This window comes from Balaenoptera musculus, chromosome 19 (assembly GCF_009873245.2).
Source record: "Balaenoptera musculus isolate JJ_BM4_2016_0621 chromosome 19, mBalMus1.pri.v3, whole genome shotgun sequence".
NCBI classification, from domain to species: domain Eukaryota; kingdom Metazoa; phylum Chordata; class Mammalia; order Artiodactyla; family Balaenopteridae; genus Balaenoptera; species Balaenoptera musculus.
Genome location: NC_045803.1, coordinates 17,068,793 through 17,091,794, shown reverse-complemented (window position 1 = coordinate 17,091,794; position 23,002 = coordinate 17,068,793). Strand labels below are relative to the sequence as shown.

Here is a 23,002-nt window from a genome sequence, read left to right as displayed (position 1 = left end):
TATGTGATTAAAATGGTGGTATTCTGGGGACTTCCCTGGCAGTCCAGTGGTTAGGACTCAGCGCTTCCACTGCAGGGGGCACGGGTTCAATCCCTGGTCAGGGAACTAAGACCCCACAAGCCACACAGCGCAGCCAAAAAGGGGGGAAAAAAATAAAGTAAAAAATAAATTAAAAAACAAAAAAAGTAAAACTTTTAAAAAATGGTGGTATTCTACAGATAAGTTAAAACAAGGAGAACATAAAGTGCCAGGAACATCACCTTTACTGTGCACATTAGGCCCCTCCCCTCCCTGGTGTGTCATTTAGTCCTTATTGATGCATCGCTTTGTATTTGTTTTCATGTTCTGTCTATATACCTCATCTCCCCACAAAGCCTGTAAACTCCCCAAGGGCAAGAACACTGTCTCTTATGTCCGGTCCCACGGTTGATGGAATTTTGGAGCTGGAAGCCATGTTTGCAGTCCTCTCCTGCAGACACCCACCCCCCTTTATATGGGAGGAAATGGTGGCCCCTGGAGGGGAAGGATGCGCCCTACAGGCGCACGGTTCTGACTGGAATGTAGGTCTCCCGGCGCTCAGGCCCGTGCTTGGCAAGTGTTCTAGAGACGTCACAGGCGACCGTGCAAGGTCAGGTTCTGGCAAGAGACAGGCCTGCTGCTTTCTCCTGGGTTGCCCCCACCCCCCCGCCCCCGGCAAGTGCCCTGGCCCCTCTGAGCCTTAGTTTCCTCATCCATACAATGGGGATGATAAGGGAACTTCTGCCTTTGGGTTGTGGGAGGCTTAAATGGTTACAGGGTGTGAACAGCCCTTCACACAGTACCTGGAAACTACGAAGCGCTCAGTGTGTCGTAGTTGCTATCATCAATGGTCCGGGCTTTGAGCCGGGCCTTCTGTGTCACTATTCCTGTCCTTGTAAAGAGGCCTCCTGTCATCAGAGTGGCTTCCCCCCTGAGCCTTTGGCCCTCGTCCCCAAGAGAGGACCTCCCACATGTACCTCTTTCCTCTCTCCTGTTCACTGAGTCTCCTGATACTAAACAGGAGAGAGACCTCTTCGTTTTCAGAATATCCTTGGTAGCCCTTAGGCTGTTTCTCCCTCCACTTATTGTGTGTTCTTAGTCATGTTTCTTAACTTGCGTAAGCCTCCATGTGATTTTGTATAACATGGGGCAATAGCAGTACCTCTTACCTAACTGGATGGTTGGGAGGATTCAGTGAGGTCATGCAGGTAAAGCGCAGGGAGCCTCGCACGCCTTGATTGCGCAATACGCACAAGTTACTGTTGATATTCCTTTGGTGCCACACTCCTGAATGAGGATGCTACCCCCTTGGGCTTCACCAAGGTTCCTGCCACTTTTTCCCTGGTGCTTCTGCCCCCACTACTGGCCTGGAGGGGCTTTCCCTGCACGAATTTCCTCCCAGTGCTGAGCATGGATTTTGCACTAGTGAAGCATGGCTTGTCCCTGTAATGGCCCTCTTCCATCGGATCAGCCTGAAATCTCCAGCTCAACCCATCCTGTGCGTCGGACCCCCCAGCTTCTCCGGTGAAGAAGCAAGAGGAGAAAAGACAAGCCTCCCCTCCACGGATCCCTCCTGAGGGAGCACAGTGGACCATGATGAGAGTACAGTGTGTTGTATTTATCCACAAATCTCAGTACAGCCCCCTTAAGGGACTCCAGAAATCTATCCTCCTACTTCTCCCCGGCTCCTTCAGGTCATTTCAGCTGATATGACAACAGGAATGTCAGTCTGTTCAACAAGGCCAGTTCATCAGTTTAGGGAATGATGCTGATGACGGTCTGGAAGAGAGAAGGAGAGAGGGAGTGGATGCAGGGCGCACAGTCGCAAGACCTCTACCCTCTTGCACCCTAGAGAGATGGGAGGGAGACTGACTACTCTAGCTCCGGAATTGCTTGCGTTCTGGGGAATAATATAAGGAAGGCGGCACCTAGATTCAGGAAGAATAGGGAGACAGTCCTCCCAGGCAGAGAAGCCTCGTGTGTTTTGCCTGAGAGGATCCCCTGCCACCTCCACAGCCCGGGAATAAACAAGGGTGTGCCTTTGGGTTCCAGGCGCAGTCTTAGGGCTGTTACACACCCTCACCCTTTTGCCCCAGGCTCAGGCGTCTGAATGTACTAAATGCAAAGAGAAGAGCTAGGACTTTCCTTTGAGCCCAGAGGGAGGACCAGCATCCCACAGGAACCTTTATCCTGGGCTGGCCGGGCAGGTAGGTTGCTGTCAAGCAGGGAGAGGACAGAGCTACAGGTTCCCGCCACCCAGCATGTTGCCACAAGGCAGCAGGGACAGGGCAGCGGAGGGATGCACAGAATAGGGAGGGAGTCTGACGGGAGATGCCGAGGAGAGGGGACAGGCACACAGAGGGGAGGGTTTCAGCAGCCCCTCCCTTCCTGGCTCCTAGATGTACACAGGTCCCTGGAGGACTTTTCTGCCTCAGTGGGAACGGAAAGCGCCCAAAAGATGAAAGCAGGATGTGAAGGGCAAAGAGCAGTGAGGAAAGGAAAACCAGAGCTGGAAAATGGGTTGGATGGTGTCTGCAGAGGCTGAGTGTCTGTCCACAGTGCAGTTGTCAGTGAACAGGCAACGGGAAGAGGATGTAAGAGCATCTCCCAAGTAGGAAGTAGAAACCACATGGGCACTCACCTTCCACAGAACTGAAAGGTCAATGAAGGGCTTGTTGACCAAAGCCTGAAATTCAAGGACAAGAGGGTTAGCCCCCAGCATCTGTCCCACCAACCCTCCTAGGAGAGCCTCCACGCCACCGCCCCCACCCCCACCCACCCTGTGCTCGCGAGACTTACTCCAGACGTTATGGTTGTGGTTGCAGCCACTCTTGGCTGGTCAGTGAGTCTGTTTTGATGATTGTCCTGTGGATGAAGCCCAGGCTGTCATTACAACCCCCCAGACCCTAAGGGTCTCCCAAGTTCCTTTTCCCCAGTGGCCAGCTTCCCCTAGGGTGACCGGGGCTGGGGCAGAAGGCATAGGCTAACCCCCTGCCCCTCACTATCCAGAAAGGAAACCTATGTTGCTGTGGGAATTCTGTGAGAGATGGGAGGAGAAGCCAGGAAGAATGTCTGCCCCTACTGGTTAGTCTTCCCTCAATTCCCTTTTCTTTCAGTTAATGAGATGTTCTCAGTCACCGAGAAGGGGCCCGACTGGAAAGGGGACCCAGAGAAGCCACGCAAATACCAGGACCATAGTTTAACCTCAGCCCTGACTTCAAAGCTGCCCCTTCTACACACACGCTAACCTGATCCCTAACTCGGGTCAATGCCTGTCCTTAATCCTCTCCCCACTCAGCAGTGTCTCCCCCGCTGCACTGCTGCTGCCCGCCTCAAATCCCCAAGCAAACAGCCCTCTCTTCTTGGTCTCTGCTTGGTGAATCCTGGCGTCTGACTCAGAGCCCTCTCCTTTACCCTGCACACTTTCTACATCGTTCCTTCCTCCCCAGCCACGCATCTCTGGTTCTGTGGCTGGTAGCCCATGTAGCTATGGGCTTTGAGGCCTGGGCCAGTCCTCAAGATGGTGTCCCAAAGAGTCCTTGTGGAGAGTGGGGAGTGGGGACCTGGGGCAGGCAGGAGTCAGCCTTCTCCTGTTCCTCCTTGGAGCCTGTTACGCTGTGCGTGGTGCTGCTTGCCTCTCCTGGGCTCCGGTATCTATTCCCCCTATGTAAGTGGGGATCAGATATCCTCCAGAAGGCCTCCTCTGATGGGGCAGTGTGGAGGAAGAGAAGGAACCCCGACTTGTGATCCGCCAGAGCTGTGTGCTAGCCTCATGACCTTGGCAAATCCCTTAAACCTCGCTGAGCTTCCGTTTCCTTACCTGAGAATCAGGGAGTCAGCATCTTCACCCTGACTACCTCAGAGGCTTGTTATGAAAATTAAACAGAACAGGGCTTTTCTCCCAAAGCTATTCCTCAAGCTCAAGCTGATGCTCTGGGTTTTCTCAACACTCATTCTCTTCGCGCTGTAATAGATCTTGGCCTCAGTAACTGCTTCCTGTTCCCCAGGAGAGGCTTCGTGTTCCTCCCTTTAGATCTCCTTAACTAGGGGGCAGCTCCCTGAAGGTGGGGCTGGGTCCCATTCACATTCTCTGATACAGGGCTTTGCAGATAAGATGGCTTAATCTTTCTGACCAGCTGACCACCAGCTCCTTTGTAAGGGAGATGGCAAGGGAGAAGGAGGACACAGTTACATAGCTGCCCAAGCTTCTTTCACCAAATGATAGGGACCTGGGCGCCCCAAATGTCCCAAGGGTTTAACCTCTCCCTCCCCCAACACCCTTCTCCCCACTTCCCCACCCCTGTTCACCTACATTCAGCAGCTTGTTGGCTTCCTTGCCGGCTTCGTTGGTCCCAGTATGAACAGTCTGATGCAACCCGTCCTCCTCCTTCCCGGCCTGGCCGGCAGCGTGGTGGACACCTTGGCCAAGTTTCTCCACTTCCTTTCCAGCCTGACCAGCAGCGTGGCTGACCTCGTGGCCAAATTTCTCTGCCTCCTTTCCGGCCTGGTTGACCCCATCGTGGACCCCTTGGACCACTTTGCCAGCCTCCTTTCCAGCCTGTTCAGCAGCATGGTGGGTGCCCTGGCCAAACTTTCCCATCTCCTTTCCAGCCTGATTAACTCCATGATGGACCCCCTGGACTATTTTTTCTCCCTCTTTCCCAGCCTGCCCTGCAGCATGGTGGACCCCCTGGCCAAACTTTTCCACCTCCTTTCCAGTCTGATTAACTCCATGATGGACCCCCTGGACTATTTTTTCTCCCTCTTTCCCAGCCTGCCCTGCAGCATGGTGGACCCCCTGGCCAAACTTTTCCACCTCCTTTCCAGTCTGATTAACTCCATGATGGACCCCCTGGACTATTTTTCCTCCCTCTTTCCCAGCCTGCCCTGCAGCATGGTGGACCCCCTGGCCAAACTTTTCCACCTCCTTTCCAGTCTGATTAACTCCATGATGGACCCCTTGGACTATTTTTTCTCCCTCTTTCCCGGCATGGTGGACGCCCTGAATCACTTTGTTTGCCTCCTTCCCAACCTGTCTAGTAGCATTGTCGACTCCATGGACAAACTTCTCTGCTCCCTTTCCTGCTTGTCCGGCGACATTGTTGATTCCATGGGCTACCTTGTCCAGGCTGTGGTTGAGCCCCTGGACGCCCTTGTCCAGCTCCTTACCGGCCTGGCTCCCCACACTGTTGAGTCCATTAAAAACTTTCTCCCTTCCAGCTTGAGGGATTCCATTATTGATGCCTTCCAAGGCCTTGCCCACCTCTCTCTCTGCATTGCTCAGCCCTTGGCTGATCCCTTCAGTGACCTTCTTAACGGGCTCAGCATTGGCCGCCCATCCAGGCAAGGGCCCCAACAGCAGCAAGAGGGAGCAGGAGCTGAGCAAACTGGCAAGATGCATGTTGTTGGGAAAGTGGGGACGATGCAGAGAGGAGCCAGGGAGGCAAAGCTACTATTTATCCTCTGCTTCCTTTCCTCTTCTCCACCCCTCATGACTCAATTACCCTGTGAGGCACTGACTTGATCCCCAGTCAGGGAGGTATTTCCCAGGGAGATTTGGGGTTGAGCAATGACGAGTAGGAGGAAGAGTGGGTGAGTCATGAATGGAGAAGACTCACATGGCATCTTTGCTCCTTGCCCAGCTCAGGCGCTCCACCCTAGAGCCCAGATGTCTGCCCTTCCAATCGCTTCCTCTTTTTATTCCTCACCGACTATCCAGGCCTCCTTTCTCCCAACCACACCTTCAGGCACCCACCATCCCTGGGACCCAGGCCTGGTTCTTCAGCATCTTCACTCCTCTCGGGGGACCTAAGGATCCAGTTTCCCCAGCAGCAAGAGTCTGGAAAGATGGGAGGCACGGTCAGGGGGTGGGGAGCAACCCCGGGGAGTTGAGGGAATCATCAGACCTTGTTCCTGTTGTTCTTGTTGACCCCCAACGCCCACACTTCTTATGCTCCGGCCACACGGGTCTTCTCCCTGGTCCTCAAACACACCAAGCTCATTCCTGCCTCATGGCCTTTGCACCTGCTGTTCTCTCTGCCTGGAATGCAGAAGTCAGATCTTCACAAGGTGGTTTCCTCCTCACTCTCTTCTTGGCTCAAATGTCACCTTCCCAAAAAAACCCTTCCCTGGCCGTCCCACAGCTATACTCTGTAATATCATCCTTTAGTTTTTATAGCTCTTACCACAATCTGAAATTATCTTATTTTATTGTCTGTCTCACCTATCAGATAGTAAACTTCCAGAGGGCCTTTGTCTGTATTGATCATTGTCACATCCCCAGCTTCAAGAACATTGCCTGGGGTTCAGTAAATATTTGAACAGATGGATGGATTAGAAGACGCCAGGGGAAGAGAGTCCAGGCCTGAACCTGAGTCTCAGAGGGTGCTGGAGGGAAGGTTGCCTGTATCCCCAGAGCAGCATAAGGTCCCTTGTTGAGGGTTGCAGATTTTGGAGCCAGGATCACATTCTTGTCCTACCTCCCAGCCCTTGGGCAAGGGCAGGGGGCTGACTGCCATGAGCAGGGGCAGGACGCAGTGTCTCCTGAAAAGCCAGTTGAGGCAGTCATGGGGAGGGGCTGAAGACCCAGGGCAGCAGAAGACTGTCAGCCAGAACCTGGGCTGAGGGCCAGGAGCTCATCCCTCCTGCCCTCCTCCCCCTGAGGCCTCCTAAGTCCCAACCTGAAGCCTCAAGTGTTGACATATTGGCAAGGGTTGGAGAGGGAAAGAGCTAAGAGTTTGGCCTATGTGTGGAGAGGGACATCAGAGGGAAGGGCAGGGGGTGGTTGGTAGGTCTGTCGTTGGTAGGTCTGTAGAGCTAGTTCAGAGGGAGCCTGAGACCAGAAGGATGGGGGCCAGTGGGTGGGTACAGTTGGGTGCAGGGGTAAAAGATATTTGGGTTTGAGTGCCAAGAGGAGAGCCTGGGAGAGGGGGTGAAGGTGGGATTGCTGGTGGGAAGGCCAGGCACAAAGGAATGTGTAGGGTGTGAGCAAGTGGGGATGGCAGAGTTATATGTGTGGGTGCCCAGGTGTGACAAGAAGCTGCACATGTTTTCAGGTTTTGCTCAAACAAGGGTGACAAGGCCCACTCCCCTTGGAGGACCCAGGGTTCCATCCCAGATCCTGGACACTTGGCTCCACCCAGAATCAGGCCTCCCAGACCCAGAGACCCAGAAGCTTCTGCCATCTCTAGGTTCTGCCTACAGAGGGTGACTAATTGTGCCACCTCTCCAAGCTTGAGCTCACCAAATCAGTTTCCCAGTTTCACGGTCCAGGGACAAAGCCAAATCTCTGGGCAACCTCAGGTGTAGCTTTCCTGCCCTTGTCCAGCACCTGAATGAGGGAGTTTCCCATGCCGGGAGATTGCTGGGTAGGGAAGGGTGAGCTTCAGAATTCTAATCCGCCCCGAGATTGAGAGGTGGGATTTCTCCTTCGAAATGTACTCCATTTCTCTTTTCCACCTCTCTCTCTGCCCCACCCTACCATCTTCCATCAGCCTCGGTCCCTCTCCTCAGTGCTTCATCCCCATTTGCCACTATTTGATTCAGGACTTTGGCATCTATCTCCGTACGTGAGATTAGCCTGGAGTTGTCCTTTCTCTGCTGGTTTTAGTAACGTGGCTGTGCTGTTTCCTAGAGTGACTAGAGGAGGTTTCAGTAGCTGAGCTACCACAGCGCCCCAAAGCACTCCCACCAAGCATGCGATATGCGATGTGCGCATACACAGTGTGCTTGCCGCTCCACAGGGCCTCAGAGCACGTGCCCTACCCACAGCCTCTCAGCACAGGAGCTGCTACTTGGCTTCCCAGCTCTGCTTAGGCTCTGCAGCAGGTCCTGTAGAATGGCAAATATTTGTTCCCCATGCTTCAGCAAATCTTGCCCATAAAATCATCGGGATCTGAATCAGCCTTTGGGAAGATACATCTTAACTCCTTGGTTCTCCTCTTGTTATTGGCCTACTCAGATTTGCCATTTCTTTTTGTACCAGTTTTGATCCCTCATATTTTCTAAGAAAATTTTAATTGCATCTAGCTTTTCATATCTATTCTTGTAAAGCCGTACCAAATTGATCTCTTTTCAGTCCTGGTTTTATTTGTGTACGCTTTTCCCCCACCTTGATTATACATGTTAAATTTGTCCCCCTTTGTTCTGTTTTTTTGGTCTTGGTTCATTGAAATCTCCCCAGCTGTACACTCAATTCATTTTCAGTTCCACCTTTCCCGGGCCATCCAAGCAGGAGGGCTTCACCCTTACTCTGTGCCATGGCAGGTGCTTAGCAAACTCAGTTCTCATGGAGGTCTGGGGAAAGAAGAGGTTATGTCATTCTGCCCCTTCTCGCTTCCACATCTCTCTCTGGGATGATGACTCCTTCCTGGCCTAAACCTCACAGCCCCTAAATCTTGGTCACAGCTGTGTGTCAACCGGCCCTGCAGGTGAAGGTGCCTGCCTGTGAGTCACAGGTGTGCAAGCAAGCCCCCACCTCCCATGCTTTGGGGGACGGGAGCCATCTGTCTATTTGTTCTTCCCCTAATGTTTACTGAAAGCCTGCTTTGTGTCAGGCACAGTTCTAGGAGCTGGAGGACCAGTGGTGAACAAAACAGAAAAGAATGGGCCCAACGGGGAGACAATGAACAAGTAAGTAAGTCAGTAACTAGATCATGGAAAACTATATGAAAAACCATAAGGAAAAGAACAGAGTGCTGTGAGAGGATAGGACTTGGGGGTTGCTCTAAGACTGGGGATCTGAAGAAACCTCAGGAGGTGACATTGATTCATTCATTCTGGTATTATTATTTATTGAGGGAGTACCTTTCAAGTGCCAAACATTCTTCTAGTCAACAGGTATAAAAGTGAGGAAGGCATGGGCTTCCCTGGTGGCGCAGTGGTTAAGAATCCACCTGCCAATGCAGGAGACATGGGTTCGAGCCCTGGTCCAGGAAGATCCCACATGCCGCGGAGCAACTAAGCCCGTGCGCCACAACTACTGAAGCCCGCGCGCCTAGAGCCTGTGCTCTGCAACAAGAGAAGCCACCAGAATGAGTAGCCCCCGCTCGATGCAACTAGAGAAAGCCCATGCGCAGCGACGAAGACCCAATGCAGCCTAAAATAAATAAATTAAAATAATTAATTAATTAATTAAAAACAAAAACTGATTTTTTAAAAAAAAAAGTGAGGAAGGCAGACAAGCACTCTCTAGTGGGCAGAGACAATTGGCAAGCTAACAAATGAATAAACAGGATGATTTTTAGAGAGACATATGCTGCGTGGAAAATATAGACTGTAACCCTAGAGCAGTTTTGCACACTGGAATATTTAACCCAGGATGGGAAGTCAGACAAGGCTTCCCGGACGATGGGTAGACGGAGGGAGTGGGGGTGATGGCAGATAGTGACTGAGAAAGGAGAGAACTTTAGACGTGGAGTTAGGAGGGCCTCTCTTAAAGGGTGGCACCTGAGGGAAGCCAAGAGGCAGCCAAGGGAAGACCTGGGTAGGACTTCCAGGCACAAAGAAATAGCTAGGGTAACTATCCAGAAGAGGGTCCAGAACGGCATGGGGCCAGTGTGCCCAAAGAGAAGAAAGAAGAAAGAAGACAGCAGAGAAAGGGCTTTGAAGACCAGTGTAAAATGTTGGATTCCATTCTAGACGCCAGGGGTGGGCTTGGAACGGTGGTACACGGCCACACGCCTCGACTGGGAGGAGGCCTTCGCGCTGCCTCCTCTTGTGACGTCACTGGACTGTGACGTCACGGCAAGAAGCTCCAGCTCCTCCAGCCCCCGAGCCCCCGTCTCGCAGTAACATCGCGGCGGGTGCCGAGGCAGCTGGCTGGGCCATGAAACCTTAGGAGGCCATGTCGAAACGCGACGTCATCCTCACCAATGTCACCGTTGTCCAGCTCCTGCGACAGCCGTGCCCAGGTGAGGGAGGCGGCGGAGTGCCCCCAGGGAGGGGAGGGAAGGGCGGTCGGGGAGCTCCTGTAGCCGGGTCTGAGTACCTGCCGGCGAGCGGCGCACCAGTAGTGTCCACCGGGAGCCGGGCAGGAGGTGCGGGGTGGCCTTGCCTGCCGGGGCTCTTCCATCCGGAGCAGCTGCCCTTGCTCCCTCCAGCCCCACCCTCCTCACCACCGGCTTTGCCGGCAAAGTGGTTTCTATGGCAATGGTGGAGGGGACGAAGACCCCTGCCCCCAGGTTGGGTTTTGCACCAATAGCGCGGTGGAAGGGTAGAAACAGGCCAGGAGGGAGGCCGGAGCCGGGTTTACGAGGGGACGCCTCTGAGGACGGCCGCTGGTTGTTGAAGCGCCTGGGCGAGCGAGGTTTCACATAAAATTGACGCTGCTGCGAAAGAGCCGCTTGGGGATTGGTGGACTTTGTCCTCCCTGGATCGCACAAAGCGAGGACACTTGAGCGCGCCGGGTGCCGAGCACTTTACAGGTGTGCGCTCAGTGAAGCCTCACAGCCACCTCTGAGGCCAGTGTTTAGTGTCCCCATTTTACAGGGCGGCCACCAGATGTAAGAGGACACAAAGCGCGTTTCTGGGTCTCAGCACGGGAATAGTGGAGTTGGGACTCGGGGGTCCCTGCTCGCCCTACCTCCCCCGGCCAGAGGTGCGCGCACACGCTCCAGCCAGACGAATCCAGGCCTTCCGGAGGGCCACCCCATTCGCTCCCGGCCTCCTCCCTGGCCTCGGGCGAGGCAGTCGGCGGCCTCATTACCGCAGGGGTGGGCGTGGCCGACGTGGGGCGGGGCTTGGGCGGGGCTCCAGGGTCCTGGAGACTCTGCTAGACGCAGCAGCAGGCAGGTTAACAGCAGCGGGCCTTGAAAACCCTCCCTGCTTATCACTCGCTCAGTGATCTCGGGCCTCGGTTTCCCCTCTGTGAAGTGGGTATATAGCACGTACCTCACAGGATTCAATGAGCTGATGCACGTGAAGAGCTCGGCACCGCACCTAGCCCTTGGTGGCACCCAGGAAATGGGAGCGTCATTGTAACTGGTAGAGAGCGCGCCCGATCCAGTGTTTCACCTACCGGGTGAGGCTTCATCACTGAAGCTCCTCCGGGCTCTTCCTTCCCAGCACAGCAGCTCTCCTCCAGCCCATGTACCCCACCCTGGAGCGAAGGGAGAAGGGAAGGCTGGGGGAAGTTGTGAGAGAAGGACCACCTGGGTTTTCTTTTGAAAGGTCACTGAGTGGGCTCAGATCCCCACTCTTCACCCATATGGACAGATCTCCCCCTTTCATGAGAGCAGAAACAGAACCCCCAGGAATACAAACGTTCTTAAGGTCACCAATAAACACTGACTAATACCTTTATGAACCTGCAGTGCTACTGGAAACACGCACAGCCCAGCCTCACGCCACAAGGTCTGTGGCAGCCTGGAGAGACCAGGGAGAGAGACAGGTCGGCTGACCCCCAGCTCCTATCCCCACCCGCGCCAAGGTGCCTTTGATTCTGGTGCCAAGCGCAACTCCTACCTTCATCCTCCAGGCTCTCTCCAATCCCTTCCCTCTCCCTTTCCTCACGAATACACTTCATGTCAGACTTTCTCCCCTCTATTAAAATCAGCACCTACTGGGCCTTGAGATCTCACTGAGACCTTACCGTAGCCCCCAGGTGGCGGGTCAGATGTGACATCAAGAAACAGGCCAGAGTTTCATGAACTTGCTCAAGACAACTCAGCTGGCAGGTGGCTGAGCCAGAGCTGACATCCAGGCCTGACCCCCAGCTTGAAACCCTCTACCAGCTAGGCCCCTGACTGCTGTCTCCACCACGTTTCTCCTCCCTACCTGAAGCCCTCACCTGTAGCTCAGGTAGCACAGCTTCAAGCACAGGTGTTCTTGATGCAGCCTAGGTGCGGATCTGTGTGTCTGGAGAGGCAGAAGCTGATATGGGTTTCCATTTGTTTCATATATTACGATAGACCTGTGTTTCCTAAACTTCTCTGAGGGTAAGAATCACCTTGTTGGAAACAGGATTCCCGGGCCTCAGTGCAAACCCAGAGTCAGATTTCCCTAGGAATCAGCCTCCCGGTGACTCTTACCAGAACAGTTTGGGGACCACTGGACTAGATCGATTATCAGGCAAGTTTGGGAAATGATCTTTGAAATATTAATGTACGTGGAACGTTTCCTAGACTCTATCATAAGCACTACATGTATCACTCATTTAATCCTCACGGTGACCCTCTGAGAGAAGTACTATTATCATCTCCATTTTACAGAGGAGGAAACTGAGGCACAGAGACTATCACCCCTAAGCAATTGTTAAAAATATGTACCCACTGAGTTAGAATCTCCGGGGAAGAGGCCCTGGCATGGATATTTTAAAGCAAGCCCACCCCCTGCTCATTCTGTTGATCAGGTCGGTTTAGGAAACACTGGGCTACATGGTTGGCCACTCAGGGCCAGGAGCCAGCAGCAGGCTCTGGGTGGCAAAGATGGCTCATTCTGTCGCAGTCATGGTGCGGCCCACTGCCCCTCCCCCACTCCCAACAGTGACCAGAGCACCACCCCCACCGGAGCCCCAGCCAGTCAAAGAGCAAGTCCCACCACCTCCGCCTCCTGCACCTAAGGTTTCTGTGGTTCGGGAGCTGACTGTTGGCATCAATGGGTGAGTCGCCCCGGCCCCTGACCCATTCCTGAAGCTTTAGGGCCCGGCCTCTCCTCAGTCACTAACTGGAGCATTTCATCATGTCTCAGCAATGCTTTCATTCTGCCCATCCTGGAAAAACAACAGGGATAAGGTAAACAGGGCTCCACCTTCAGAGAGCTCACATTCCGGCGGGAAGTACCTAAGGCTGAAGAGGGCAGTGTTAAGCCGGGGAACTCAGGGAAGGCCTCTGGGAGGTGACACTGGAGTAAGGCCTGAGTGACAACTGTGCAGCAGGCAATGGCTGTGGGGCGTAGGTGGCAGCTCAGTGTAATAAGGACGGGCAGGAATTCAGCATGGCTGGTGTGGCACAAGCAAGGGAGAAGAGGGAGGGCAGCGGAAAGCTGGCAGGGGCCTGGCGGACCGTGGTAAGGAGTTTGGACCTGGCTTTACTGTTAGAGAGTGGTGGAGGTTTTCAGGTCAAGAGATATAATCTGACCTGAAGTTCTACAAGATCCACCCAGCTACAAGGTTGGGAATAGGGGTATAGGACAGATCGTCAGAGGAAGCGCAGAAAGCAGTGAACAGGCTGGTGAGGTCATCTGGGCAAGACAACGCTGGCCCGCACAGGGACGGCTGCCGTCTTCCCCACCCAGACCCCTCGAGTGGGACTCTTCTCTGTTACCCCCTTCCCCCTCATCCCCTCCTCTGCGTGCTGGCTGAGCATTCTGAGGACAACCCCCTCAGCTTTCGTTCCTGGACAGATTTGGACGCATTGGTCGCCTGGTGCTGCGTACCTGCTTGGAGAAGGGTGTTAAGGTGGTAGCAGTGAACGATCCATTCATCGACCCAGAATACATGGTGAGCAGCAGACAAAGGGCAGGATCGGGGAGAGTGGGACCAGGGTGGGGAAGGGGTTCAGGGGAGCTCTGTGGAAGGCTCCGAGCTGCCATGTGGAACCTTCACTGAAGTGGGGACTCCCTGGCAATGCTCGCTCCCCGTCCACCCCAAGTCTAGGAGCCATTCTGTCTCCTGCAGGTGTACATGTTTAAGTATGACTCCACCCACGGCCGATACAAGGGGAGCGTGGAATACAGGAATGGACGGCTGGTCGTCGATAACAATGAGATCAGCATCTTCCAGTGGTAAGGGCGGCTGTCTTATGCAAGCCTGCAACATACTAATGCAGGGGATGTAGAGGTGACTAGAAGGGGATCCCAGCCTCTCACATGGGGTTCATAACCCCCCAAATTGTGTGTGCACATGCCTCTGGGTACTGGTTTGGAGAGGGGGCCCACTGTACTCAAAGTACTTTTTTATTTAACACACATGTGCCTGTTTTCTCTCAGGCATATCAGCTCAACCTGTCTAAAACTCAACTCTTGATTATCCTTCAACCCTCAAATCTATTCATCTCCCTGCCCGGGAAATGGCATCACCATCTAGCCAACTGCTTCCACTCAGTTCCTACATAGGAGCCACAGAGACCTTTTCAAAACATCAACTGGACCTGGTTACTCCCCCACTTAAACCCTCCAGTGGCTTCCCATCACCCAACAAATACAATCCCAGCTGCTGACAGGGCCTCCCACCAACTATATGCCCTGTTCCCCAGCCTTCCCTTGTCACCTCAGCGACACTGGCCACCAACCTCCCGGGACCCTGCGCCAGCACCTTTTCTTAAAACCCACTTCACCTAGCTCTCACTGATACAAATACTCCTCCTTCATTGGAAGATACGTTTAGAATCTGCAAGTCAAAAGCAATAACACTGGATGTTTAATAAGATTCAAATACATTTTCAAAATACCAAAAAAATTAAAAATTTGTAAAATGGGAAACAGTAAACCTATTTTATCTTTCTAATGTAAATTATCAGCCACTGCCGGCCCTGGGGCTGCCTCCAATTTCCAATTTTACACACACGCACACTCGTGAGCTCTCTCCAGCCCCAGGCAAGATCTGCAGCCTTCCCAGCACTCCTCCCAGCAGGTCCACTCTCAGCCCCGCTGTTTATTTGTGGTCAGGTGGTCAGGGATGGGTGGAGGCGGGGACTGGAGAGTCAGTGAGAATGGGAGAAGCTGCTTGACCCAAATTTGAAATCATGACAGCAAAAACAATTCCAAATTCCAGCAGAGCAGTCATTACTCAGACATACTGTGTCCTTTCCTTCCTCAGCCTGGGCGCCATCGTTGCCGCCACCCGGGGTATTTTCCCAGCGCTGCCCCGTCCCCACACAGCCGCCCCCTCAGTGTGTGCCCCGCTCAGGTGCCACCTTCCCTGGTGACTGCAGCACCTCTTCCCCCTTCCCCACTGCTCTCCATCGTCAGCACGAGCTGCATTGCTTGTGTGTGTACTTTGCCCCGCTCCACCCTTTCCAGTTGGGTGACCCTGGGCAAGGCAATGAACTTCCCCAAGCCTGTTTCCTCATGTATCCGATAGGGATGCTGAGCATACCCACCACAGCCATAGCAGGGAGCATGGCCAGAGGCGTGTGGGGAGCACCGGGAAGGGCTCATGCAGCCTCCTTGCAAGGAGGGCCCTGTCAGCCTGCGGCACCACTGTTGCTCTGGCACCCACGGGCACAGGCCCTGGCCCGGGGTAGACTCAGTACTTCCTTGAAGAATGAACAGAATCCTCAAAACAAGCCCCTGGGCAGGAGGGCAGGGCCCATGACAGCCTAGGGGAAGGGGCTGGGGTCTCCAGGGGCACCGACTCTCTGCCCCATGCCAGCTCAACAACTGCTACAAAGGAATTTGTTGAAGTGCCCTTCCCCCAACTTGGAAGGCAGGAAATGAGGGGGGCATCAGAGAAGAGCTACTTGGGTCAGATGATGAAGTGTGACCTGACAGATGACCAGGGAGCAAGAAGAACCATGTGTGGTGGCCCAGGGAGAAGAGAGGAAGCCGCTCATTCATTCATCCCTAGGGCCGGCCTGCCTGTGCTCCCAGGCAGCTCTGCCTCTACTCTTTTCACCTCTGTCCTGGCTCTTCTGAAAAATGCCAGTAATAACAGTACTTACCTCAGGTCATCAGGGTTAAAGGAGTTCAATACAGGTAAAGCACTCAGCACACAGGCACATGGCAGGTGTTCAGTAAACATGTGTAGAATGGCTAATAAAAAAAAACCACACACATTGACTGAACCCCTCTGGAGGGAGCAGACCCAGCCTTGCTGCCATGGAGTGCTCTAGATGAGACAGACACTAACAATCACAAAAGCAGATACCGCAGTTGTGATAAAAGCTGAGGGAAAAGATTAGTATAGAGTTTACCCATATATTGTTTGTTTGCTAAAGCCAAGTAGAAAACAGCAATAGTAGATGTTTAATATGTTTCAGACACAAATGTTTGATATTGAGTGGAAAATGTATATTGATAAAACAAGAAACAGAAAATCTCCTTTACCTTTCCAATATAAACCACTAGCCACTGCTAGCCCCAGGGCCGCCTCAAGGCTTCAGCCCCCTGGGAGCTGCTCTCTGGATGTGCTGTGTGTTTTCAGACACTTGCCTGGCCTCTGGTAGCAGGATCCCTGTTGCAGGAGCTGAGTAGTCAAGAGAAGAAGGGCTAGGAGGGCTGTGATGAGGTTGCCAGGACTGAAGCCAGAAGCAGTAGGGCAGGCCTCACCCTCCTGGGGTCTACATCCTGGGCCGCATATGTAGAAAGGGCCTGACCTGGCTGGGAGTAGCCTAGACGGTCCCCCAGGCGGGGCTTGAGGCCTGAGTTGGGGAGGTGGCGGCTTGTACCCAGGCATAGCAGGTACAGTCAAGAAAAGTGGCCCAATAGGGGGGTTAGCGATGAGAGGCAAGACCAGCAGGGTCGGACCCATCTGGGGCAGCTAGGGATGTGCGGGGTGAGGGGAACAGACGGCCAGGCGGGAAGGTGTCTGGTCAGCCTTTCAAATGGTGAAGGCCATGGACTATGAAGGCGAGAGACTGACTCACGGTGCTACCGCCCCTCCACAGCAAGCAGCCCAAAGAAATCCCCTGGAAGTCCGTCGGGAACCCCTTTGTGGTGGAGGCCACAGGCGTGTACCTGTCCTTAGAGGAAACTACAGTAAGTCGGGGACAGGTGCCCAGGGCTGCCTGGGGGGTGTGGCACTTGAAGCACCTCATGACACCTGTGCACCTTCCCTAGGCCCACCTTGAGGCAGGTGCCCTGCGTGTGGTCATCTGTGCGCCCTCTCCAGATGCACCCATGTTTGTCATGGGGGTGAACGAAAAGGACTACAACCCCGGCTCCATGAAAATTGTCAGGTAATGGGCAGCAACGTTCTGAAGCGTGTGCCTGAAGGACAAGCCAGCCTGCGGTGGGGAGGAATCCGACTCACCCTCCCCACTCCCACTCCCACTTGGCCCCTGGTGCTCTTTTCACATCAGTCCACTTCTCCTCCCCAAAGTCTTAACAGCCATCTTGTTCATGTTACCCTAAAAGCATCCGTTAGAACTGCGCGACTCCCGGAGAACATGCTTGGGGAGCTTCCCCCAGCTGCACCTCTGGTGCCTCCTTCGGTCTGACGGCATCCCCGATGCTCCCTCATCCCCAGCCTGACTTTTCACAAAACCAAGCCTGTGTGCAAACCCTGAAAGGAGGTAAGGGTGGAGGGGTGGCTCTGCGACTCACCTCACAGTGCCTTGCACACCCGGGCCGTTTCAGCAACGCATCCTGCACCACCAACTGCCTGGCCCCCCTCGCCAAGGTCATCCACGAGCGATTTGGGATTGTGGAAGGGCTGATGGTGAGTTGGGGAGGGGGGCTGGGGCAGGAGGCATGGCTGGGAAACTGTACCTCTTCCTCCCATACTCGCTTAGTGTGTGGAGTTAACAGGGAGAGACTGGTTTGGGGAGGAGAAGCCCACCAGTGGTGAAGCCTTTTAAACTCTGGACCCTGCCTGCATGTGCCCCTCCTGTGACGGTGGTGGAGGCCCCGCCAGCCTCCACACCTGGGTCACCACCCTGCGCCTGGGAAAAAGAGGCATGGGAGCTTGGGAGCAAGAAGGCCTCACCTCGGCCCTCTTCTTCCCCAAGACCACAGTCCATTCCTACACTGCCACCCAGAAGACAGTGGATGGGCCATCAAAGAAGGCCTGGCGAGACGGACGGGGTGCCCACCAGAACATCATCCCGGCCTCCACGGGGGCTGCCAAGGCCGTGGGCAAAGTCATCCCAGACCTCCAAGGGTATGAGGGCATGAAGCTGCAACAAGGGTGGGGGGTGCAACCCAGGAGGACTGGACTAGCCCCCAATCCTTGAGGTGTCTACTGAGCGGAGAGCAGAGACAAGGGGGAAATGATGGAGAAGTCCCTGGGTTCTGACTCCCGCCCCTGATGTGGGATTCTCCAGGAAGCTGACGGGAATGGCGTTCCGAGTGCCAACCCCAGTCGTGTCTGTTGTGGACCTGACCTGCCGCCTGGCCCAGCCTACCCCGTACTCAGACATCAAGGAGGCCATAAAAGCAGCAGCCAAGGGGCCCATGGCTGGCATCCTTGCCTACACTGAGGATGAGGTAGGGGCTGAGCAGAAGGGGCCCTGGGAAGAGCCCTCTGGGAAGGGAGCGTGATTTTCCATTTGCCAAGGAGTTGTTTGCAGCGTATCAAGATAGGAACTGCAGGGCTGGGAAGGTCACCTCTCCCTTACCTCAGAGCCTTTGCACTTGCTGCCCCTTTGGTCTGGAAAGCTTTTCCCTCAGGTGGCCACATAGTCTGTCCTCACCTTCTCCAAGTCGCTACTTCAACCTCTCATCTCAGAGAGATGTTCTTTTTGTGACCCTTTTCCTTACCTGAAATGTCATTTCATAGTCACTGTTGGCCCTGCTAGCATGTACACTCCAAGACAACAGAGACTTTGGGCCTCGTTTTTCACTTCCATAGCTCCAGCCATCTTCCCAGGGCCTGGCACATAGCAGGTGCTCAGTACATGCTTAGTGAACAAGACAAGGGCTCCCATTTCTCAACACTCGCTCGGGGCAGGCCACAGCCAGATGCCTTCCCTGTGAGGAATGGATATCGCGTCTCTTTGCTCCCAGAAGTGCCAGCTCTGTCCGTCCACCTTGGTGCTGTCTCCCCGCTTTAGCTCCTGAAGGTCCACCCTCACACAGCTGCCAGGATCTCTTAAAGAAATCCGATCACATCACCCCCAGAGCTGAAAACCTTCCTGTGGCCTTCCACCATGCTAGGGCCAAACCCCCAGGGCCTTTGTGCTGCACTTCCTTCCACCTGAGACCCTGCTGAGGGCTGGAGTTGACCAGATCCTCCTAATCATCCAGAGCCAGGCTCACTGCCTCCCCTCAGGGAGGGCCTCTCGCTGACACATTCCACGTGCATTTTTCCCAGGAAGAGATGTCTGTTGGTGCAGCATCAGAGGCTGTTTGCAGTCTGTATCCTTTGGCCAGTCCCCGACCTGAAAAGCCCCCATCTGTCTTCCTCATACCCTGTCCCCAGAAGCTGGACGGCGTGGGGCTCCGTCAAATACTGTAGATGAACGGATGGACAGCGTGCTCCACGAGCCTGAGCTCCTGGAGGTCCCTGCTCTGCGACCCACGCTTATCTTTGAAATTCTGATCGCCAGGTCGTGTCCACGGACTTTGTTGGCGATACCCATTCGTCTATCTTTGACGCTAAGGCCGGCATCGCGCTCAACGACAACTTCGTGAAGCTCATTTCCTGGTAAGGGGGAAGAAAGGGATCAGAGAACGTGAGGGGAGGCTGGGGGTGGTCGGGAGGGATCCCCTGAATCCCCTCCATCCCTCCCTCCCTCCCCAGGTACGACAACGAATATGGCTACAGCCACCGAGTGGTGGACCTTCTCCGCTACATGTTCAGCCGAGACAAGTGAAGCAGACTGGCCCGCCTCTGTTTCCCAGTGCTCCCGGGCCGGTACCCGTCTCTCCCGTCCCCGCCCTCGGCCCCCCGGGGGAAAGAGGGGCCCGCGCCGCTGGGCCAACGGTGAAATAAAAACCTAGAGTGCTCACAGCTGCGCCCCGTGTCTCTGCGCCGGTCACAGCGAGGTCGGGTCCGGGATCCAGGCCCACCCCGCACGCGCTCGCTAAGCCCCCGCCCTGACCCCGAAAGCGGCTCCCGCGGGGCCGGGACCGCGCAGGCCCCGGCTCGGCCTCCCGCGGGTCGCCTGGGCACCGCGGCGGAGCCTGATGACGTTAGCGCACCGCGCCGCGGACTCCGGCTCCCAGAAGGCCGCGCGCGCCGCGGCAGAGGCAGGTGGGCGCGCCAGGCCCGGGCTCGGGCGCCAGGCCGCCGAAGCAGAGAGGCGCGCTCCGGCGAGCCGGGCGGCCGGCGCCATGACGCTGTTCCACTTCGGTAACTGCTTCGCCCTGGCCTACTTCCCCTACTTCATCACCTACAAGTGCAGCGGCCTGTGAGTGCGGGGCGGCTGCGGGGCGGCCGCGGGGCAGGGGGGCGCGGGCCGGGCCGACCCCTCACCGCCCGCTCCCGCAGGTCCGAGTACAACGCCTTCTGGAAGTGCGTCCAGGCCGGGGTCACCTACCTCTTCGTGCAGCTGTGCAAGGTGAGGGCGCCAGCTGTGCCGCGCGAGGGCTTCGCCCCACGCCCCCACCCCCCCCCGCCCAGACCCCCCGGGGTGGGGCCGCCCCCGGAATACCTGCAGGAGCCGGGCTTGGATGGGCTGGAACCCGAGGAGAGGTCCGCAAGCAACTTTTGTATAGCACTTTTAGTAACATTGAGAACATTCAGTTGTATGACTAAGAGGGGTTTGGGTACTGCTAAGAGCCTCTAACTAATCCCCAAGGTCCCACCGGCACTGCTACCACTGCCCTGGTGGGTAACCAGCCCCGGCACCTTCAGGCCTGACCCCGATCCCTTGTGATCACCACAGAACCCAGACTTCCAAGCCCCTGCCCTCAATCTCCCCTGCTCCTGCCTTCTTGCCGACATCTGGTGGTCCCTCTCCTCATGGGCCCCCAGAACCCCGGTGTACTGCCCTCCACATAACACACTAACTTCCCACCAAACCCACGTGGTTGCTCTCCCTCACCTTGAGGTGACCTCTCTGTTTTCTGGTCTCAGATGCTGTTCCTGGCCACTTTCTTTCCCACCTGGGAAGGCGGCATCTATGACTTCATTGGGGTGAGTGGGGCAAGGGAGGGGGAGGGAGTGCAGGAGTGGGGCCCCCTGGCACCTGTGCTTACTCAAGCTTCAACCTGACCCACAGGAGTTCATGAAGGCCAGCGTGGATGTGGCAGACCTGATAGGCCTAAACCTTGTCATGTCCCGGAATGCCGGCAAGGGGGAATACAAGATCATGGTTGCTGCCCTGGGCTGGGCCACCGCCGAGCTCATTATGTCCCGGTGTGTGCAGCAGCCTGGAGCCCAGATTCCTGAGAAAGGACACCTGGGTTCCAGGGGGGTGCCGGAGGGTGGGGGCTCAGATTCTGGGTGCTGAGGGTGTCTGGGTACTGGAGAATCCCTCCCTTTGCCTTCTTCAGCTGCATCCCTCTCTGGGTTGGAGCTCGGGGCATTGAGTTTGACTGGAAATACATCCAGATGAGCATTGACTCCAACATCAGTCTGGTACGCAGTCCTGCTTTCCCACACACGCGACTTTTTTGCTGGTGACTCTACTCCTCCTGAGGCCTGGCCCTGACCTCCCGCTCCCCTCCAGGTCCATTACATCGTCGCATCTGCCCAGGTGTGGATGATAACACGCTATGACCTGTACCACACCTTCCGGCCAGCAGTCCTCCTACTGATGTTCCTTAGCGTCTACAAGGCCTTCGTCATGGAGTGAGCTGGGTGGGGCTCGAGGATGGGCCCAAATGGGTTGGATTATCTCTTCTCCCTTCTTCATTGCGATGTTTCCCCACAGGACCTTCGTCCACCTGTGTTCCCTGGGCAGCTGGACGGCACTTTTGGCCCGAGCGGTGGTGACGGGGCTGCTGGCCCTCAGCACCCTGGCCCTGTATGTCGCTGTTGTCAACGTGCACTCCTAGGCTTGGTGGCCCAGACTTTCACGTACCTTTTCCCTGTCTCCAGGTTTCAGTGAAGTAAACAGTATTTGGAAAGTTGTCTCTGCCTCTATCTCTCTGTCTGGAACTATCTACCAACAGTGTGCTCTCCTGGGTCCCAGAGGCCCTTGTTTTGGAGCCAGGTAGACCAGCTGGGAGACTAGCCAGCACTCGTCTGTCCTGTGTTCCTGGACCAGTTCCTTTGCTTCCTATTTTCCGCAGGTTGATTGAGGGCTTGAAGCAGACAGTTAACTTTAAGCAGTGGCAGAGACCAAGGCCCTCAGGGAACAGGTGATAGAGGGGAGCTAGAATCCAAGAGATGGTTCTTGGGGGCTTCTCCTCGCAGCCTTAACCTGGCCCTCTCCCACATGGCCCTTCCCTGGCTGGTCACCTCCTAGGTTCCCAGCCCCCAAACCACACCCCCATCCACTTTTTTTTTTTTTCTTTTTTGCCACACCACGCAGCTTGTGGGATTTTAGTTCCCTGACCAGGGATCGAACCCGGGCCCTCGGCAATGGGAGTGTGGAGTCCTAACCACTGGACCGCTGCCAGGAAATCCCCCCCATCCACCTTTTATATGGCAGCCAAGGGGATCTCTCTGAAACCTCAGTCTTACTAGCTCACCCTTCCCTGCTTACAACCATCTGGGGCTCCTCCTTGCACAGGAACAGTCCAGTGACTTGACTCTTGGTTTTGCCCTTGAGAGCCTATTTTGTGATTCTGAGGTTCTCAGATTAAATCCTGGCCTGAGTCTTCTTAGGGTGGAGTACAGAGACAGCTGCAGCCCAGTAGTAGAGCTGTTGAGCCCACCAATTTGGATGTTGTCCTGAATGCCACCCTTCTCATCCCAGCCCTTCCCTGGTCTAGTAGGGCCAGCTTCCTGCCCCTTTCTCTCCCCCTCCCTGAGGGGGATGGATTAGAAGCAGGGCTTTGAATGTCATGCTTAAGCTCCACCTGGATGCAAGTCCTGCCCACCTGGGAAGGTGCTCCTCAGTCCTGGTGTTCCCAGTGGGATCCCCAAGGGCATGGGATAGGGCAAGTGCCCCCTCCCTCCACTAGGCTGTCCAGCTCCTGCGATAATGTTATTGACCCTGGGCCTAGGAAAGCACCAAGCACAGCTCTGTTCAGCTCTGCTATGAGTCTTGGTGTTTTCAGAGGGAGCATTTACCCTAAGGTGGGGCAACCACCATCTAGCCCCACCTCCTCTTCATCGCTCCTAGTCAAGACAGGGTCCACAGGGGTCTTGGGTGGGGAGGTGAGTGATAGGTCACCCTGAGTTTGATATGAAAAGGGAGTAGATGGGGCGCTCCCCCAGCCCACGTGGGTGGATATGTAATGGCATTGCTTTCTCCCATACCGCCATCCTATGCCCCACCTAGCCTTTTGCACATACTGGGACAGTGAAGGTTGCAGAAATGACTGTTAAACA

At 55.1% G+C, this 23,002-nt stretch overlaps 3 protein-coding genes across 4 annotated transcripts; 2 read left to right on the top strand and 1 right to left on the bottom strand.

The window, feature by feature from the left end:
• Positions 1-1,615: 1,615 nt before the first annotated feature.
• On the bottom strand, positions 1,616-5,488 carry SBSN (suprabasin). Its single transcript, XM_036832956.1, has 4 exons — positions 4,331-5,488; positions 2,818-2,883; positions 2,660-2,704; positions 1,616-1,797 (listed from the first exon to the last, which is right to left on the bottom strand). The coding sequence occupies exons 1-4, from the start codon at positions 5,417-5,419 to the stop codon at positions 1,774-1,776; spliced, it is 1,224 nt and encodes a 407-aa protein (XP_036688851.1). The 5' UTR covers positions 5,420-5,488; the 3' UTR covers positions 1,616-1,773.
• On the top strand, positions 1,805-19,567 carry GAPDHS (glyceraldehyde-3-phosphate dehydrogenase, spermatogenic). Of its 2 annotated transcripts, XM_036832965.1 has the most exons (13): positions 1,805-2,225; positions 8,574-8,649; positions 9,658-9,929; positions 12,502-12,616; positions 13,360-13,456; positions 13,634-13,740; positions 16,563-16,653; positions 16,735-16,853; positions 17,254-17,335; positions 17,625-17,776; positions 17,940-18,102; positions 19,164-19,261; positions 19,358-19,567. In XM_036832965.1, the coding sequence occupies exons 3-13, from the start codon at positions 9,863-9,865 to the stop codon at positions 19,428-19,430; spliced, it is 1,164 nt and encodes a 387-aa protein (XP_036688860.1). In that variant the 5' UTR covers positions 1,805-2,225; positions 8,574-8,649; positions 9,658-9,862; the 3' UTR covers positions 19,431-19,567. The 2 variants fall into 2 exon arrangements, with proteins under 2 accessions (XP_036688860.1, XP_036688861.1); XM_036832966.1 differs by lacking the exons at positions 1,805-2,225; positions 8,574-8,649; positions 9,658-9,929 and having other exon boundaries at positions 12,506-12,749.
• A 213-nt stretch (positions 19,568-19,780) lies between these two features.
• Positions 19,781-21,634, top strand: TMEM147 (transmembrane protein 147). The gene is made up of 7 exons (XM_036832988.1): positions 19,781-19,967; positions 20,048-20,117; positions 20,636-20,695; positions 20,781-20,917; positions 21,055-21,139; positions 21,231-21,352; positions 21,435-21,634. Exons 1-7 carry the CDS (start codon positions 19,891-19,893, stop codon positions 21,556-21,558), a joined length of 675 nt encoding a protein of 224 aa, XP_036688883.1. The 5' UTR covers positions 19,781-19,890; the 3' UTR covers positions 21,559-21,634.
• Positions 21,635-23,002: the final 1,368 nt, after the last annotated feature.